The 20729-nt window shown below is 35.7% G+C and overlaps 2 protein-coding genes across 2 annotated transcripts; both read left to right on the top strand.

Moving 5' to 3' along the window:
- Positions 1-326: 326 nt before the first annotated feature.
- LOC108202418 (uncharacterized) lies at positions 327-1172 on the top strand. The gene has a single exon (XM_017370790.2). The coding sequence runs from the start codon at positions 327-329 to the stop codon at positions 1170-1172; it is 846 nt and encodes a 281-aa protein (XP_017226279.2).
- Positions 1173-6842: 5670 nt separating this feature from the next.
- LOC108201250 (36.4 kDa proline-rich protein-like) lies at positions 6843-12520 on the top strand. Its single transcript, XM_017369543.1, has 2 exons — positions 6843-7053; positions 11916-12520. The coding sequence occupies exons 1-2, from the start codon at positions 6843-6845 to the stop codon at positions 12518-12520; spliced, it is 816 nt and encodes a 271-aa protein (XP_017225032.1).
- The last annotated feature ends 8209 nt before the right edge of the window (positions 12521-20729 follow it).

The raw sequence follows: 20729 nt of genomic DNA, 5'->3' as shown, positions 1-20729 counted from the left end.
TTGTACCACATTGTGCATACCAACATACAAAGTTGATAATGTATCAACAGTTTGACATTACAATTTAATGTATATTTGTTTTTGTTACAGAGTACATTTAATGATGAATGATGTTTGCTATTTTTTGCTATAAATAAGAAGCCCTATTTAGAGATTGAATATTAGCAGATAAACTTGTACGGGTAAAATTAATAGCAAATGGGCTAAAATTAGTATGGGGTCGTAATTGAACGTTCAATCATAGTTTTTGAGGATAACATGTTACACCCTGCAATAGTTGATATGAATGTCAAAATTTTCACACTAATACAAATTCAATGAGAATCATGGCTTTTAAATCCATCATTCTCTTTCTGCTTTCTAACATCATGTTTTTGAGTCCCATGCATGCAGATTTATTTCGAAATCTGCATTTGCCAGGTCTGGTTTTTGCCTCAACACCAAGTCCTCAACTTTCAGGTCTGACATTGGCTCCGGCCCCAAGTGATAATTGTCCAGTACCAAGTCCAGCGCCTTCAGATGCAGACATGACAAGGAATCCCACGCCTTTGGACCCAGACATTGTCACAGCCCCAAGTCCTGAACCTTCAAGTCGGAGAATGGCCTTAGTGGCAGCTGATATATGGCCAGCCCTAGGCCTGGCTCCTTCGGACACAGATATGGCCCCAGCACCAAGTCCTGCACCTTCAAGCACAGATATGGCCCCAGCACCAAGTCAAGCACCTTCAAGCACGGGTATGGCCCCAGCACCAAGTCAAGCACCTTCAAGCACGGGTATGGCCCCATCACCAAGTCCTGCACCTTCAAGTCTAAGCATGGAAACGTTTCCCCTATCAGTGCACCCGGGCTCACCTGCCATGGGTCCAGTACCAGATTCCGACCCTTTTGATATGGGCATCCATTTACCACCAGATCTTGCCAAGGAGACTTTAAATCTAGACTGTACCGGCTGTAGAATAGATCCTTTTGCTCTTGCAGCCTGCGGGAATCTTATAAACGGTACTTTAAAACCTGATACTTTAAATCTTTGTTGTTCAGCATTAAGCTCCCTCTCAAGACAAGACGCTTCAGTTTGCCTCTGCCATGCCATTAAGATAGAGGCATTGGTAATTGCTGATTTTGATGTCCCGGATGCAATAAGGAAAGCATTGGCTGGGTGCCGCAAATATTGAATCAATTAATTAAGTGCAATACACATTTTCTTTCAGTCATATTTCAGGGAGAAAATATACACTACTTGTCACCAGTAACTTACTTATATATGTTCACATATGTCAAGCACAAACCACAATCATCGAACTACCTAGTTTATATTGCATAGAAATACAAGTATGACAACTTTAATGAAAATGGGTAAAATTGACGGTGGGGTAATGAAAAATCCTAATAATCCATATATACTCATTTCGTGGATGTGGTAATTCAGTTAATTGTACCTTTTCTATAGACTAATGTGTTAAAGTCTTATGAGTAACACTTCTCAAACTGTCGATTTATTTTCAAATTTAACATTTTATTTTTAAAATCTTAACAGAGATACAATTTCTGAAAACAGTGTTTTAAATGAGACCGAAAATTCGAGAATGATCCGGATAATATATTAGTGTGAAGTGAGTGTCCCACTAGATAATTAACCCTTTTTTTTTTTGCTAACACAAACATTAACCCTCCAAGTTGACAGCAATAGGGTGTGCATTCGGTTCGGTTAACCGAAAACCATACCAAAAACCGAAATAATTTCGGTTCGGTTAACTCAAATTTAAATTTCAGTTCGGTTTTCGGTAGCCAAAATTTGATATTTCGATTTTTCAGTTTTCGGTTATTTAACCGCGGTTAACCGAAAACCGAATGGTTAACCGATTTTTTATATACTTTATATTTTTTTTGTATTCTTAGTAATAATATATATTATGATTTTATACAATAACTTATAAGCGTGACCTAAATACCTAATTAGACAGTAGACACCGGACACTTCAATAAAAGTTCATTAACACTTCTATCGTTCGACCACCGACCTGCGTGCTCTGGTTTCAGTTAGTTGCTTAGCTTGCCAGTCATGATGCAACAGACCAATTCAGCACTCAGGAGTCTGGAGAGAGGATTCAGGCCAATCGGTGAATTCATGCTTCAAAGTAATGACTGAAGACAGAGAGCCTTCCTGTTTTAACTACTAGCCTATTGTCTGTACACTTGCTTGCTTGTTAGAGTCGTTGTTTGTTTGCCTTCAGATTTTCATATACTATCTAGGAATTTCAGTTTCGGTTAACCGAAAAAAAATTCGGTTTCGGTTTCGGTTAACCGAATGCACACCCATAGACACCAATATGCACATGAACCCCTCAAATACCATTTTGCACGGTTCAGCCCCTCAAGTACGAGTTTCGTATGCTTCCACCCTCCCCCTCTTTTTCCAGCATCAATGCTTGACATTCAAAAGGATAGAGGGGTAATTGCCCATAAACAATGTTCAGTGTACACATTAACCCTAATATCTTTCCAATTAAAATGTAAGAGAGCAAGCTTTATAGTTGCTAGCTTTGGAGAGTGAGCTAAGAGGTACTAGAGTTTGCAAGCCTGATTTTCCACTGTATTTCGTTTGATTAGCTTGGAGAAGTGGCGCGAAATGATCATCCGACCCACAATGGTTGTACGTGATTACAATGACCCCATTCACCACTATATGGTATGTAACCTGCTACTTGTAATGTCTTTATTTGCATAATCTAGGTTACATTTCGTCTGTTTTTTGTGGTGTTGTGGATCTGCTGTTAATTTGAGTTTATTGTTTGTCTGAATATAGTTAACATATGGTAATTTGTTTTTGTCCGTAGCTAGTGGTGTTGACATGTTAAGTGTGAGGTTATATCATGGTGGATTGATAAACTGGATACCTCATACCGAGTATATAGGTGGCCAACTAACTGTGTATGATTTTTGGGGGTTAGATTCCATCTCCCTGGAAGAAATTCATTGTAAAATAGAAGGCTTCGGATATGTTGGGCACACAACCATTTATTACAGAGTTCCAGGAGTACTAATGGATGTTGGTATGGTTGAAATTAAAAAAGAGTGTGATCTTACAAAGATGCTAGAGTATGCCAAGGATAACAACTATAGGATAGATTTGTATGTTAAGCATTTCTTCCTCGAGGAAAGAAAAGGGCAGACATCTAATGACATCTATTCAAATGTTTGTCTAGATGAACATGCTTCAAATGACAGTCATGATGTAGGCTATTTCATTGATGAAATTGAAGATTATGAATGGGAGGACAGTGACTACTCCATAGGAGAGGATGATGACAGATTATTTGCAGAGAATGTGGATGAAGAAGCTGAATGGATAGGTAGTTACAAGCAGATACTGGGATTGTCATAAGATGGGGATGACAGTGTTGGACAAGATTCTGATGAAGAGGTGTCTAAGGAATCGGATGTGGATTCTGTATAATAGTTCATGAAGACTCTGACAGATGAGTGTATTGTGGGAATGAAGAAGATAACTTCGCCAATTTATGAAGACTCAGATGATCCTGCATGGGAGGTTGGCATGTTGTTCAAAAACTAGCAAGAATGCAGAGACTCCATGATCAAGCACAGCTACAAGCAGGGCAGACAAATCCATTTCATTAAATCTGACAAGAAGAGAGTCAGATCTGTGTGCAAGCATCCATGCCCTTGGTATATGTATGCAAGCTTGAATTTTGATAAAACTTTTCAAATGAAGCAAGTGGGTCCAGGTGAACATAAGCTGTTATATTCTCTTCATTTATTTATTTCTTTATTTATGTATTTATTGAATTAGTTACTTTTTGGTGCATTATTGTCTTTTTGCTGTGTACATGTCTTAATGGGTACATTATTTATGTAACCCTAGATCTAAATATTATGCAGCACACACTTGTGTTAGACAACATAGGGATCTTCCTTTAATTCATTCTGGGTTCCTAGATGAAAAATATGAATCTAAGTTCAAGATTAATCCAAATTGGCCCATCACTGCTTTCCATAAGAGGGTTCTAATGGACATTCAAGTTGATTTCAATCCCAATGTGCTGAGGAGAGCTATGAGGAAGTGTATGAAGAACATAAAGGGCATAGATGCTGACCGGTATGCAAAGCTATGGGATTATAGGATGGAGTTGCTGCAGAGGAATCCAAATTCTACTATTGAGCTTTAATTTGAGTCAGGTAGGTATCAATGTCTCAAAGTCCCAAACAGTGATTATATTCAATTATTTTCTTAATTCAATTAACCTTTTAGGCCATCCTGGAGTTTTCAAAAGGATGTACTTATGCCTTGGAGGATTGAAACATGGATTCAAGTTAGCTTGCAGAAGAGTAATTGGTTTTGATGAGACTTACATAAAAAGTCACTACACAGGCCAGATTCTCACAACAGTTGGAGTAGACCCAAACAACTGTATGTACCCTCTTGCTTATGCTGTTGTTGAAGCTGAAAACAGAGACTCTTGGGAGTGGTTTGTGAAGCTCCTTAGACAGGACATTGATGCTGGGGATGGCAGGGGATGGACCATTATAAGTGATAGACAAAAAGGACTTCTAAATATTGCTGCAGAGATCTTGCCAGCAGCTGAATGCAGGTTTTGTGTTAGACACATGCACAACAACTTCAAGAAAAAGTATCCAGGAAGGTCCTTGAAAGATAATATGTGGTGTGCTGCTAGAGCTCCCAACGTGCAAACATTCAATGACTACATGGAACAAGTTAAGAGTGAGCTGCATGTAGCTTTTGATTGGTTGACAGAGGTTCCACCACACCATTGGTCTAGGTCAGCTTTCAAATGTGAGAACAAATGTGATATTCTATTACATAACATGTGTGAATCATTCAACAAAAGCATTGTGGTTGCAAGGTCTGATTCTATCCTTGTAATGCTTGAGATGATAAGGGAATATCTCATGGATAGATTACAGAAAAAAAAAGAGAAGGCTGCAACTTGGGAGGATAGGAGAGTGACCCTAAAATGTGGATTGATGATTGAACAATACAAGAGGTGGAGTGGTAATGTTTATGATGCATATGTAGGATATAATGAGTTTCAAGTTAATACTATTAGTGGTGATCGATTTGCTGTTGACCTCAACAACTGGACTTGTGGATGTCGTAGATGGGAGATAAATGGGATTCCATGCCACCATGCCATATCTGCCATCAACCGGCTTGGTTTGGATCCATATGATTTTGTTGATGCTGCATATTCAATTAAATCATATAAGCAATGCTACTCAGGTATGTGGTAAATTATGTCATATTTGCTTTAGTATAATTCAACCTGGATCGACCTCAACAATTTTTTTTTACAGGAATCATTTTTCCTATGAATGGCAAAGCTTACTGGAAAAAGCATGGTCATGAGGTCAAGCCACCTCTCATTCAAAAGTTACTAGGAAGACCTAAACTGAAGCGAATACGTGATGGTAACGACGACAAAGATAGAACTAATAAAGATGGGGCCAAACTTTTGAGGAGAGTGGATCAGACTAGTGTTAGGTGTAGCCTATGTAAGCAAAGTGGCCATAATAAGAGAATATGCAAAGATGCACATTCTTCAACTGACGACCTTGTTGGTGATACTGCTGTCCAAACACCAACACTTGACACTGCAGCTGTTCTTGAGGATGATGATGAACACCATGACTGCATCTTGGAAATGGATGTGCATGAGGCACCAATACTTACTCAAGGAAGTCAAAGCACACAAGGAGAAGGTACTCTTGAGTGGCCTGAAGTTGTTGGCACACCACCACAAACTGTGTGGCCATCTTGGCCTGTAGTTGAGGTACAGAGTCCCTCTGAGGTTGGTGCAACACATGTGAATGTGGTAATCAAAGGCAAGCACACTCTCAAAGGTGGCAAGGGGAACAATAACAAGCGACTGCCTCCTACAAACTACAATGGACCCATTTTACACGGTTGTAGTTCGAAAACACCTGTCCAGCAGTTCAAGACAAATGTGGGTGGAACTGAGGTTGTATCGGCAGCATTTACAAAGAAAGGCAAGTACATGGTAACACATTGTGCTCTATCACAGGCTCTGGCAATAGCTAAAAGGAAGCTTGGTGAGGCCAATAGTGATGCAGCTGTCTGGTCAGATGATACCATGCATAAAGATGGTCATGGAGATGAAGTTGGTGGGGGAGGATGCCACGTAGATTACAACTTAAATGTGGAAGCAGTAGTTGCATACTAGTAACTTGTACCAACTTTTGCTTGACTTTATTTTGTTAGCCTATCAGTGAACATGTTAGTGCACTGTAAGACATCTAATGCTGCTACCTAGATTCCGTAAAACTTTATTTAGTTTTTGTTGTTATTTTGAATTGTGGCACTAACCTAACTGCTGTATGGCTCAGTCAAAACTGTTATGGTCTTATTTGGGCTGTTTCAAGGTATTGTAATTTGTGTGTGGCATTTATTTGGGTGGTTACAACACTGGCTAGCTACACTTTTCCTCTATATAAAGCACGCTTTTACCTTCACTACATCACAGCACCAAAACAAAAACAAGCATTAGTAATAGACATGGCAGAGTGGAGCAAACCATCAGTGAATGTTTTATAAGATTAATGTGAAGGGAATTTTCAATAGGCCTAGGTTCGCAACAGCGGTGGGGTGCATTATCAGGAATGATGAGGGGGAATGGGAGAAGGGGTGTGGTGGCCTAATAGGTCTTGCTGATCGGGTGACGGCACAGCTTTGGAGCATCTTCTATGGCCTCAAGCTTGCATAGGAGAGTCATAGGAAAAGTCTCATTTTGGAGACTGATTGTCCATCAGCAATCGGGCACGTACTCCATCCCGACCCTCGTTACCCAATGGCTGATTTGGTCTCTATGATCAACAGTCTTCGGGTAGAGGCATGGGATAGCCTTGAGCTGGAGTGCATCTCGGAGTCCGCAAATGCTGCAACAAGTGCTTTGTCCTCCCACTGCCTATCTGGTCGTGGCGGTTTGGACGACATTGTTTCGCCCCCTGCATTTGTTATGGCCATCATTTCTGAGAGATGGCAAATTGATGGTGTTGTTGGTTTGTTTGTAAGGGGGTTTCATTCAAGCTTAATTATTATCTATTTGAATAAATGTGTGTGCTTTATGATAACGTTTAAGAATGTGTTCTTAACTTTATTTAAACATGCATCTTCATTCTTCCATGGATTAAACTGATGACATTTCAAATACACTAATAAGGAAGCATGTAATTAATCTGACATAACAACTAATTGACCAAACAACAGACATACGCTTCATTCATAGGCAGTTTATATACAAACATTATTGATCAAACTTAACACATACAAGCATTGTTCATAAGCACAAACTTATCAAACTAACCAAACTAAATAGATGTTCACATACACTTTAAAATACAACTTAAGAACATGATAATCTTCTTCCAAGCCCTCCCAGCAGTGGCCACCATACCCATCACCAAGTGTGCAACTTTAAAGTGCTCTAGTCAGAATCCTCTGAATCCCCATTATACACGGGAGCTGGGTTTTCTGGGCCCTCTTTTTGAAAAGTAATTTCCTTCACCACATCACACAAAAGAAGCAGACCCACAAGTGTGTTCTCATGTTTCTATTTCTCAGCAGTCAGCCTAGCTTCGTACATAGCTACCAAACGATCTCGGCGTCGCCGAGCCTGATCGAGGTGTTTTGAATCGCGCTCCTTCAGCTCCTTGATTATCTCCAGTGTGCGATCAGTGGGTGGTTCATCAACCCATTTGTGAAAGCCACACTCTTCATCACGACACTCTCGAAATCTCCACCCTGCGTTCGGCCCGTACCACCTAGTCCTCACAACGCTCATAAGGTCGCAGTCACACGCGAAATCGAGGATTAATATTGCATCACATTCTTCAAGTGTGCGGCTCATTTTTTTTGGTTGATCAAGCTGTTACAGAGATGGAAAGATTAGGGTAGGCATCATATATGTATATATATATACAGTCACACTGTCCAAACAAGAAACTAGAACGGGGTTAATGTGTACACTGAGGTTCCATGAAACAAGCTGCCCATACTACCCTTCCTCAACAATGGTAACATATCAGGCATTGATGCTGGAAAAAGCGGGGGAGGGTGGAAGCATACGAAACTCGTACTTGAGGGGTTCATGTGCATATTGGTGTCAACTTGGAGGGTTAATGTGTGTTTTAGCCTTTTTTTTTTTACTATTCTGTAATCCACAAAAGCTTTTTTTTATTTCCATATATGTTGTTTTCTTTTGGCCATGATGTATAGATTGCTTGCACGTCGAATTGGACTCCTTCCGATTCTTGAATTTATGATACATCTCAAGACACGTATCGGAAGTTTGAGTTGTCCTGAATCTAGGGACTGGGAGGCCCAGAAATTCCCCCTGAAATTATCGAGGAAACTTGATTGCAGCTTGTAACTTGTGTTGGTGAAAGCTTCTTTCTTCTCTCTTTGAGGTTTTTATTTTCGGGCTCAACTCCTGAAGCTTCTACATAATTCCTAATGTGAGCTTAAATTTCTAGCAACATGGAATCATGAAAAAACTTGCACATATTTTTACAAGGCCTAATTTTAGATATTTCCGTGGTAGAGCAACGAGCTATTTTGGAAGTGAATCGTGTATGGCTAGTGAGGTGAGACAGGCCGACGAGTTCTGTTACCTCAACTCATGTACAACTCAGTGAGTTGGGTGATTTAGACCGGTTAATATTTTTTTAAAGGCTTAATGACCATTTGGCCCTTGAAGTTTGGAAGGATGTTCCGGTGCGGCCTCGATATTTAAAGTCGTTCGATTCAACCCTTAAAGTTTCACAATTGTACCTTTTAGCCCTTTTTTTTTCTTCAAATAATGGTATATAACGGAAGGTAAACTTGACAATTCATATTCAGGGGGTTTGGGCGTACCTTTTAACCCCTAAAGTATACATCTCGTTCCTTTTGACCCCTTAAGAATACATTAAAATGCATTAGATGTTCCTTTTAACCCTCGATATTTAATGCCTCTTTTAACCCTCACGTGTTAAATGTCAACTTTGTCCACCCGGTTATATACCGATATATGACATAAGGGCTAAAAGGTACAATCGGAAAACTTCAAGGGTTGAATTAAACGATTTTAAACATCGAGGCCGCATGAGAACATTTATACAAACCTCGAGGGCTAAAAGGTCATTAAGCCTTTTTTAAATAATGTTTAAGTAACTGTATATTAAATTAATTTATCATGTAATAAATAAAACGGATATTAATTACTTTTTATTAATATATTATGTAATAAATAAACATGTATTAATTAATTTTTATTAATTTATTATGTTCGTCCCAACCAATTGTATACTCTCTAAATAATTTAGGAAGACTCCTCTCTAAAAAAATAGAACAAACCACATGTACATTTAAAATAAAATATGAATCAACCAAAATTTAAAAATACAAAACAAAAATGTTTTATTTATCTACTATTCAAGTTATACAAGTTCATTCTTATTGTTCTTGGATAATTGACACGCTTGATTTGAAGTGTCCATTATCATCAAAATATCCTTTTCTCCTTCCGAGCCATCTTTTTTCCTTATTTTCCTTTTGTAACTTGATCCCGATCTTTTTTACGAATTAATATTTTTACAATGTTTGAGACAAGACTTGATCTTTTCTCATACATCAATTTTCTACCTATATTAAAAGCGGACTTAGATGCAATTATAGAGGTAATTAAGAACTACTAAAATATCTCTTGCTCCTCTATCAATTATAAGATATGTTCTATCGATCATTATCAGTTTCTATACATATATAAATTGATAGGTACGATCCTACAAATCGAAATACCGATAAATCAATCACTCCTACTTTACAAAGACTGAAGATATCTGAAAAGATGTTGATGATAATCCTGACATGTCAAATATTGATACTCTAGATCCCGATGAATATTAAATGTTGATGATGTTGCCTCATCAGTCCCCGATCAACTTCCTTATGAGATCATGACGCTCATTGAATTAGCATTTCTAACATATAATTATATTATATTAAAAAAACTAAAAATCACCACTTAAATGGTACATAATATCTTGTACTAAAATAAAAAAATATTATATTTTGTTCAAGATCTAAAATAAAAGATAGATTTCTTGGTGTAAAGTTATTTTAAAAATTAAATTTATAGCTGAAATAGTGGGTGTATTGGGGGGATAAGTTAAATCCAGAATAACATATAGCACCACCTATTAGGAACATATCAAAATCAAAAATCACTTTTTATTTATAATAATAACTCCATTTATTATAGTACAACCATTTTCTGATGATATATTTTTTCTTACGTCGCGTATACAATGTTTTCCCTTTCTTTAACAAATGACCACCCAAAATTATATGCATGTATACAATAATAATATATCCATGGACATGATGATACAGAACAAGTCATGTTTGTAGTCACATAAAATATAGAAAAGTTACTAAGATAAAACTTTTGTTTGTTGTTATGGCCAGCTGCTCTTGTATAAGCATACGAACCTGCGTGTGTACGAATCAAAGCAAGATTTTGTACTCTCTATATACATCATAGTTTCTTATTATGGCCAACTGTTCATACGGAAGGTGACGAACCTGTGCGAACACTAATCGCAGGAACTTTTTTACTCCCCGTTTAAGGCCTAAGACTCTACAACTCTTATATTCTTTCAAATCATAATTCGTTACTATGACCACCGCTCTGCAACTTTGATCTTTTACATCGTAATTCGTTACTATGATAAACCGCTCTTACAGAAGTTGAAGAACATGCGAGTATTGATCATAAGAGAGCTTAATGTTTAACTTTAAATTTTAGATTGATTTTTCAAACTTATTTTAATAGATAATTCTAAAATTCCCGGTGTTAAATCCCTCAAATGGCCTACGTAAGTGTAGTTTTGTTGCGACACACTATCTTTTCCGTGTAGAATTCTAATAAGAACATTACGCGTAATCTTCGAAAGGTAATTCCCTTGTATTCACATTTCTCGTATATAATACTTCCCATTTTCAAACTATTAAATATAAACCAATGTTTATAAAGTGCAAGTATATGGAATGTATTCTGTTTACTTTTAGCATATTGATCCTATTTGAATTTTTTTATTTCTCAAAAAATAAGTTTGAGAAAGGTACGTCAAATAAAAGTGACTTATTTATGTAAATAAGAATGTTTATGATCTTATTTTCTGTGTATATATTTATTTCTAAAAGTTATTTATCAAAATAAATCTTTATTTTCATCATTTTATACAAGCCAAACGTGTTCATTGTATCATTCGCCTGTTGTTAACTTCCAGCTACATTGATCAATTAAAACCTTGACAACACATCTCTGTAGTGACCGTGCATAAAATACTGTGATGATCGTAGACACAACTCATCGTACAAATTATATACTACGAGATCTTAAGTAGTTAATTGAATGAATACAAAGATTTTATTTAATAAAAAGAAATATAAAATCTCCAATATTACAATTACTTATTTTTTTTGACTATAATAATATGCTCCATTTAAAGAATAATGATGTTCCCTAATTCTTGCTATAAATAAGCACCCCTGATTCGAGATTGAATATTAGCAACTAATGTTTCAATAAAGATGTACGGATAAAATCAATAGCACCCAAGCTAAAATTAGGATGTGCTGTAATTCAACGTTCAACCATAGTGCTTGAGAATAATATGATAAACCCTGCAATAGTTGATTTGAATGTCACATATGCACCTCCGAAATCTTCACACTGATACAGATACAGAATATATGTAAAGGAAAATAAATTATAAATACATTGATAAGAAGTTTCACAAATTGAGAATCATGGTTTCTAAAATTATTCTTTTCTTCATGTTTTTCAACATTATGTTTTTGACTTCAACCCATGCAGATTTGATTCCAGATTTTCACATGCCACATTTTGGAATCGCCCCAGCACCTTCAAGCATAGAAATAGCCCCAGCACCAAGTCCTTTACCATTAGATCCGGGAATGACCCTAGTGTCAAGTGATGAAGGTCTAGCACCAAGTCCAGCACAGGGTCCTATACCTTTAGATCCAAGCAAGATAACGAATTCCCCCCATTTGGACCCGAGCATGGCCTCAGCACCAAATGCTTCACCTTTAGATCCGGCCTTGGCTCCAGCACCAGCACCAGCACCAGATTCTAACGATTTTTTGGGCATTGAGTTACCACCAACTATTGGTGATTTAAATCTTAATTGTAGCGGTTGTCCAATAGATCCTTTTGGTCTTGCAGCTTGCGTAATTCTTGTAACCGGTGATTTACGACCTGATACTATTGGTTATTGTTGTTCAACATTGGGCTCCCTTTCGAGGGAAGTTGCTTCCGCTTGTCTCTGCCACGCCATTAAGATAAAGGCAATAAAAATTGGTGATTTTGATGTCGGACATGCAATACGCCTAGCATTGGTCGGGTGCGGCAAAATGGAATCAGCTGGCATAGAACCCCATGTGCCTCTCGGGCCTACATAAATAGCTTAGTATTAACTTGATCAACCACAATTGTATCTCGTTTAGTTGGATCGTTGTGAATTATCATCATGTCTATTTCATTATTATCTTATAACTCCATTGTCCATAACATCAAAATATTTGCTGAAAATATGCATACATCCACATAAAAATATATTGAAATCTAATTGTATTGCCTCCGAAATTTTACGGAAGTACAAATATTGCGTGCCAAATTCAAAGTAGATTATATTTTGAAGGAATTAATGAGATGAGGTTTTTCAAAGCAATATATCTTCTCACCAAATGAAGATGTATAAAGAATAATATATATAATATTTATATTAACATGGATCAAGGGCTGTGTTGTGTATCTACGGCTTTTACCACAATTATGTCTAGTACGTAGTCTTGTTTGTCCTACATTGTTTATTTCCACTTATAATGCATTGTTTGTTGTCACTTATAACTTTGTTATAACATTCTTCTCACATTAAAATGGGTCATAATCGCTGTGAATTCGTTAGTTTTAAACATTTGGATTATTTCCAAGTTTAATATTATATATGAAAAATACTTCAGCTCAAAGTGTCATCATTATAGAAGCATGTGCGCATGAAATTCATGCAATGTGTTGATCTATACTAGGAATAATAATAAGTGAAATTAAATATGGCTAATTCCTACACAAATATAGAGGTTTTGTCGAATGCTTGGTACATAGGTTAAAATAATGTGACAAAAGAATGTAATGAAGTTCTTGGTGGTGATGCAAGAGTGAGTAGGATAACAAATATATATATTTTCATGAATCGCTAGACCGACCGCCTTAGCTATCGACACGAGGGCCATGACAATTCCATTAGTGGCCTTTCTTTGGTGTTGGTCCTATTGGAAGTGCATGAGACATCCAATGAAAAAGGCATATGAAAATTTACATATTATGATAATTATAAATGATGATTTCCTGCCAAAAAAATCATGGTTGGTAAATATTAATTAATAAGAATGATAATGAACATCTCATAACTATTTGTTGAGACGTTATTAAGGGTTTCACATTGGGATACAAATAAACCATAAACCTCAAAGAGAATAAATAAAATGTATAAAAAAGATGATTGGTTCAACGAATTCAAGAATATATAGATGGCAAACGATTTTCAATCATGAACATCTAAATATATTTTAGAATGGTGATACCCAACACAAGAATAAGCATTATAGAATTATTTTTAATACTATATAACCAATAAAACTAGGTTAATGCCCCTATCAAATAGAATCACATCAACACACATATTCTTCATATTGACTCTAACTTTTCAAGAGAGTGAAAAGTGTGTTATATCCCAAAGTGATGTAAAAGGGGAAGGGGGTTGAATACGTCACTACCAAATTATAGATTTAAGTCGCTTACGGATTAATTCGTTTAGTTTATTTAAATCGTAATCAAACTTCAACAAGTTCAAGGAATATATTTTGGATTATATAAACCTCGCCATAAATCTAACTCATAAGTAAGATATAAGCTGACAAATCACTAATCACAATTTTTCTCGACAATTCTGTCAATCCATTACGACTAAACTTTGCAGAGTGTTTATGTGAGTACTGCATAATGCAATGTTGTTATTAGTTATTTGATATGTTGATTTCTTATCATGCTTATTTATTGTTTCTTGTCTGGTTATGGTGTTGAGTTATCACTATTGCAATCTATGATGCATTATGGCTTACAATCTCCCCATATTTATTTGTTAGAGTTTGACAAACAAATACTTTAACAGAATAACTAAATTGACACAAGAAAAAGTTAAAAGTACAGTTTGGATTATATATTAAAATTTCCAGAATTTAGAAGTAAATACAAATAACCTTGAAGTGTTCCTCTAGTCTTAACTATTCTTCTTTGATTCCTTGTCCTTTACATTTAATGTAGCTTCATTAGCTTTTTTCTTAGCTGCCTTCTCTTCCCATAGCTCAGCCTGATTCTTTAAAAGATCCTCCAACCTTGACGTGATAGTATTAAGTGTAGCTTGCTCAAGGGCATTTATTGGAGTAGGATTTTGAAACCTCTCCTTTAATTTCATAAGTGAGGGTATATGTCTTAATTCTCGCACATTCCTGAAAGACAATTTTAATTCCATAACTTTGATTGCTCTGATAATCCGAGATGAAACCTTGAAGTGTCATGCATGATTTCCATAATTTTTTGTTTTAGCTTAAGAAGTTTAAGTAGTGGCCTCAGAACCTGTTTGTCTTCCTTGATACATAATACTTTCACTCTCTTAACCGCTTTTAAGATATCTTTAGATAAAATATTACCTATTTTTTCAAGAGTTTGAGTGGAGGCCTCACTTACTTCTGCATCTAAAAAGTGACCCTGAACAGATCAAATAAAATAGCAGTAGCTTCTGGCCTCAGTGGCTTTGATGGATCCATGGGAGGCAATGGATATGGACTTTGTCCGTTGATACTTTCCAGATCTTGGTTTATGACAGCAACATGATTCAACATATGTATGCATAGATGAACTCCGTCGTATTTTTTCCTTGTTAGGTGTTTGACCATTTCAATCTCAGCTGGCCCTCTAATTATATCTTCGTGCTTAGATTGCAACTTGATATGTTATCATCCCTTAAGCTGATACTTCATAACATTCTGTATCTGAAATACTTTATTGTATCTGGATTGATATAACCGCCAGTCCAATATTCTCGATCTAGTCCTCGACTTTATCTCTGAAGATTTTATTTATCCTTTTGCCCATGACGATTACCCTATTCTTGAACACAAAGAGTTCTATAAGAGGTAGACTCTTGAGAAGCTTTTCAGTGACATGCCTGTACTTATGACTTTGATGCTTTATGTCGAAGGAAATATTGACCACCCATCTATGTCTAACAAGAACTCCAATGCTCATATATGTTATGATATCATTCAACACTTCGTGATATTCATGTAAATTCTCATGTGACCTCTTGAATGCTGAAAAGATATCTTCCACCTCGATGTCATGGTTTTCAGCTTCAATTTTACATCTCTTGTAGAATCCCAGTCATTCCCAATTTTAAATTTGGCATCTTCTCTCAATTTCCTTAGGATCCTCCTTTGATTCTCTAGTCTCTATCTTAGTTTCATCATTTCAGTAATTTTTTCTTTAAATTTATAAGCTACCACTAGATTAATTATCAACTTCAATCTCAAACTAGTTATAAAAAATAGAAAAACCCTTTTAAAAAAATAAAAAAATGTAGAATATTTTTTTAATAAATAAAATTGTGTGTGTCTTATCTCATCATTAGAAAATTCATATTAGTTGCATTAATTATAGAGCATATAGAGATGTAATTTTGTATGCATGTTTTTTTTAGTAGAATATTTTTTTGACATTTTATTTAGGTGCGCTTTCACAATTCCGAAAGTTTATTATACCATTTTGACATCCTATGATGATTTATTTTGCATAATGTCTTGGTTAGTAATCTCGATTATATGTGATGTTGTGCATGCTTAGATGTTATTTGTGCGTAAATTTTAATTACACTATATAATGCTCTAAAGACAAGATTTTAGGCCAGCTTAATTCTTGAGTTTTAGTTATGAGTCGGGTGTAGAATTTTTACTATTCTCTTTTGAGCTTAGAGTCTATAATTCATAAGTGAGGGGGAACTTGGGGGGTATACATGCCTTTCTAAAAAAATAGGAAAAAAAGAAGAAAAAATGGGAAAGGAAGAAAAAATATAGAGACATGCATTAGCAATAAAGTTCACGAATAAAAAAAGTGGTGGTATAATTGACTAGGTTGGGCTCATTAAGACTCGAGTAATTAAGTCTAAAGGGACTTTGTGCCTAGTAACCTAAAGCCTTCCATAGTTTAGGATTGATGACTAAAGGCTCGCTAAATGGATATTAATGCATAAATCTTTAAGGATCGCAATCATTGCACGGTCAAATAAGTAACCTAAATCGCATGTTTGAACAATTTGGTTTGTTGAAGTCTCTTGATAGTCGTAACTCACTTATCCTGAGAAGCGTCCCGACCCTAAGCGAGAGTTGACTCTAATGTAAAAGAGTGTTTAAGCATTATTCAGATTAACGACTCATTGTTAAAATTTTATTGAAGTTTGTTAGTCTCTATTTTGTTTCACTAGAGAGCATTTTGAACACACATAATGCAATTCGTACTTTCAATGAAAGAGTAGCATGACTAACATGTGAGATAGATGAATTCTTTGGATGTTGCAATTTCTGAGGATTATATGTTAACGAGGTTGATACTTGCAAGATTTGAATTGTGACATATTCATTTAGTTTGCATACATATATGTTGCATATTTGGGACTTTGGTAATTTTGTGGGTATGTTCACTATAAACCCTCACGAGACCTTACTTGTCCACTAGAGCTGTCTAGGAGTTTAAATGGCTTGTTACATATGCTAAATGCAATCATGATCACCAACGGAAGTGGTACTAGTTATTTTAGTTATAGTTTTTTTTGTTATTCTTTTCCCGAGGACGTGCAAGATGCTAAGTGTGGGGATGTGATAAGCGTGCACTTTATCTTAATATTAATGTCCATGTATTTTAGTTGTTTTTTACTTTATTGTTTTCAATTAATAAATTTTAATATTTTATTGTAGGGTGCAAGGAGTTCTAATTAAATATGGACCAAAGCTTAAATAGCAAGCACTGAAGATTAATTCGAATAAAATTCAGATTTTTCGGCTGGTTACGCAACATTCACTACTTGGGCCAAAGTCCACATGAGGTGATTCAAGAGCCCACGCGAAGCTTGGGAGAATGGATTTAAAATAGAAGTAGTGGTCTTGCAATTATATTGCAGTCGCATCAGCCCAGAAACACAGTCGAAAAGTCAGCTACAAATTTCCTCTTTTGGAATTCTATTCTGATTTGAAAATTTCCTTGTGATTGCATTAATTCATTAAAAATACTTTTAATAGAGGTATTAGAGATTATCCAGACCTAATCAGCATTAGAAGAGAATTTAGAGACAGAGATACGAAACAAGAGACAAGAAGCCCAGAAGGGAGGAGGGGAAGCCATTAATGGAGAAGATTTTAGCCATTAAAGACATTCATTGGCTTTGTTTCCTCTTATCTTTCATTTATCTCTACTGATGAACATGTGTTGGTTATCTTGGGATTGTTTTGATACTTTGATTATGAACTAACTATTATGACTTGGGATTTTTATGGAACCCTAGTATGAGATTGTTGGTGTTTGGATAAGAAGTACTATATGTAGTTTATAGTTTATTCATTCGAGTGAGTTTCTTGTTAAATATTTGTTATTGTTTGTCCAACTCTAGTAAAGTATAGAGTTAATTATAATACTGAGAGGGTTATAGTTAATTGATACAAAACTTGAATGGTGCATGATTAAATCTTTTGATATTAATTTTGTGACATTATATACATATATTGTTACCTTGCATAGTCGTGTGAAATTGTTGCTTAATTTGTATTCTGGAAGTTAAATTTGGCATAGACATATGTTAGTTTAATTACAGAATCTAAACCATAGTGATTTCGAGAGAAACCACTACGTTAATATTACACTGCGTTGATACCAGCATGAACATATTGGAGGGAAGTAATTATTGACTTAGCTTTAGTATCTAAAACTTATCCAGATCTCTTTGCTAGTAGTAGTTAGTTAATTCAGTTGCTAAATAATTAGTTTAATTAGAAAAACTATGCTAAACCAATTCTTGTGTCCTATAATTGAATTGTTTGATATTAATATGCAATTTATACAAATAGACAGTCCTTGAGGAACGATATCTGATATTCACTACTATGTTACTTGCTTGCAATTGTGTACACTCGCACATCTGTATTTTACGCAACACCACTTCCGGTGAGGATCAGTGTGACAGGTGGTGTAGTGGTGATGTGATTTAAGTATACAGACCCCTCGGTGGTGAGTAAAGGAATCTTTCCTATAGTGGGTACAACGGTAACCTGGCTGATGGGTGGATCCTGAGTTCCGGTTTCTTCTCCGGTTGATGGAACATGAACTTTTGAGCATAGTGTTCTTTTTGATCTCGCCATGGTTGTTGTTTTCTTCCCATTAACCGCGTCAGATATTTTGGATTAAAAAAGAAGAGCGAGCTTCGTGCTTTATGAATTCTCTCGTGTATCTGAACTCGAACGGGTCCTTACGAGATGCCTACATATCTTCACCGGGGTCAAGAATCAAATAAAAAAAACGTAGTTCTAGTTTTGATATAGAGATCTCAAATGTTAGAGGTGGATTAGAAGTAGATGTTTGTTTGTTGAACTGCGGGCGCGAACACGGAAACTAAAGACATTAAGCATAACATATCACATGGCAGCTGACTACCGCTAAAAGTAAGACTACGAGTACACATTGTATGATTAAAAACCGTCGCTGAATTGATATTTGATCATTATCCTGAGTCATTGATAATCTAAGAATCTACATAGTCATCTTCTTAAAGTTAGAAGAACAGTTAGAATTCTTCTAGAACTTTGGAGTTCTGGATTGTCTTTAGTAGCCTCCTAGTTAGGCTAAGATTTTAGATACATGCCTTGACATGGCTGGGGGCTCGAGCCATAAGGTTTGACAGCCCACGTACCTCAAACGTGGATGTTTAATAGGATTTTACTTAATCTATACTAATCAGTTAAAAAATTAATTAATAAATCATATTGCATGCCCTTATTACCTGGGTTTTATTTTTTTTGAACTTTTTAGTAAGTCAATCATAATTAAGAATCATTTTTTACCTCTATCAGTTTCAAAAAATCTTTTTTTATTTCAAAAATCATTGAAAATTATTCAATATTCTAATTCTATAATAGAATAATAATTTTTCATAACTATTCTATTATAGAACCAATTCGAAAAATCAAATTTTATTCAAATTTAAAATGTTAAATTATTTATAATATATGTCATAATATTCCATACGAATCATATTTTATATGTTTTCTATAATATCAATTTATAATAAAATTTTAAAATTTATAATGATGTATTATGAAATTCCATATAAGAAGGCAAATTCTCTCGAACGATCGCCTATATATACACACACATCAAAATATTATACAATCACTACACCATAACTAGCCTTCTACAACAATTTTACATAACGTTGCTGTAGATAATGTTGCCGTAGCTATACATTAATCTAGGATATTACAACAATTTCTCAATACGTTAGCATTGGTATGAATAAACTGTTGCCAAAAAGTTGTATAAGCAAAAAAAAATATTTTTAAAAATAAATTATTTGAAATCAGTATTTTTTATATATGTGGGTCCCACATGGGTGTCCCACTACTGCTCATGTCGCATATGAGTTATCAATACTAGACCCACTGCTATTGATGTGGCATATGAGTCACCCATAAGGGACCCACTACTGCTGACATGGCATATACGAGTCACCCACAGGGGACCCACTACTGCTGATGTGGCATATGAGTCACTCTTAGGGGCCCCACTAATGTGACTGGAAATGAGTCACCCATAGGGAACCCACTACTGTTGACGTGGCATATACGAGTCACCCACAGGGGACCCACTACTGCTGATGTGGCATATGAGTCACCCTTAGGGGCCCCACTAATGTGACTGGAAATGAAAAAACTTGATTAAGTGTTAGAAGGTCATGAGAGTCGAACCCATGACCTCCAACACATGAGTATACGGTGCGGACCACTATGCCACTGATGTGTGGTTGTTTATTTTGTCACATGACTTATATATAACGATATATCATATTTTTAGTTAAACAAAAGAAAATTTTTAACAATTTTCGTTTCTAACAATTGCCCGTGCTGTCTGAACATTATTGTAGCTCCAAGTCACATTTCACAAAGTCGGGCTGAAAGAGGAGAAAATTAGGGTTCGAAAGCTGCAAAGGGAGAGTTGGAGAAGGGCAAATTAGGGTTCGAAAGCTTCAAACTCAGGGCTTAATTTGGTCTTCATCTTCGATTTTAAGGTACATTCTTACTCAATTTGGTATGTGTATATGTATATGCTTGTGTATGTGTATGTGTATATGTATATTCTTGTTATTACTCAATTTGTATGTGCATCTGTTAATTACTCTCTCTATGCGCCTGTGTATGTATATATCATACTCGATTTGTTAATTTTGTATGTCTATGTATGTGCATCTGTATTCCACTGGTAATTTGTACTCCCTCTATTCCAAAATAATAGTCA

Source organism: Daucus carota, chromosome 9, assembly GCF_001625215.2.
Source record: "Daucus carota subsp. sativus chromosome 9, DH1 v3.0, whole genome shotgun sequence".
NCBI lineage: Eukaryota > Viridiplantae > Streptophyta > Magnoliopsida > Apiales > Apiaceae > Daucus > Daucus carota.
The sequence above is the reverse complement of the archived record's forward strand: the minus strand, read 5'-3'. Positions and strand labels throughout refer to the sequence as shown.

Coding starts and splice junctions, on each gene's coding strand:
- LOC108202418 (XM_017370790.2), top strand. CDS start 327: ATGGCTTTTAAATCCATCATTCTCTTTCTGCTTTCTAACATCATGTTT.
- LOC108201250 (XM_017369543.1), top strand. CDS start 6,843: ATGGCTGATTTGGTCTCTATGATCAACAGTCTTCGGGTAGAGGCATGG. Junction 7,054..11,915: donor GCAAATTGATGGTGTTGTTG/GTTTGTTTGTAA, acceptor CAACCCATGCAG/ATTTGATTCCAGATTTTCAC.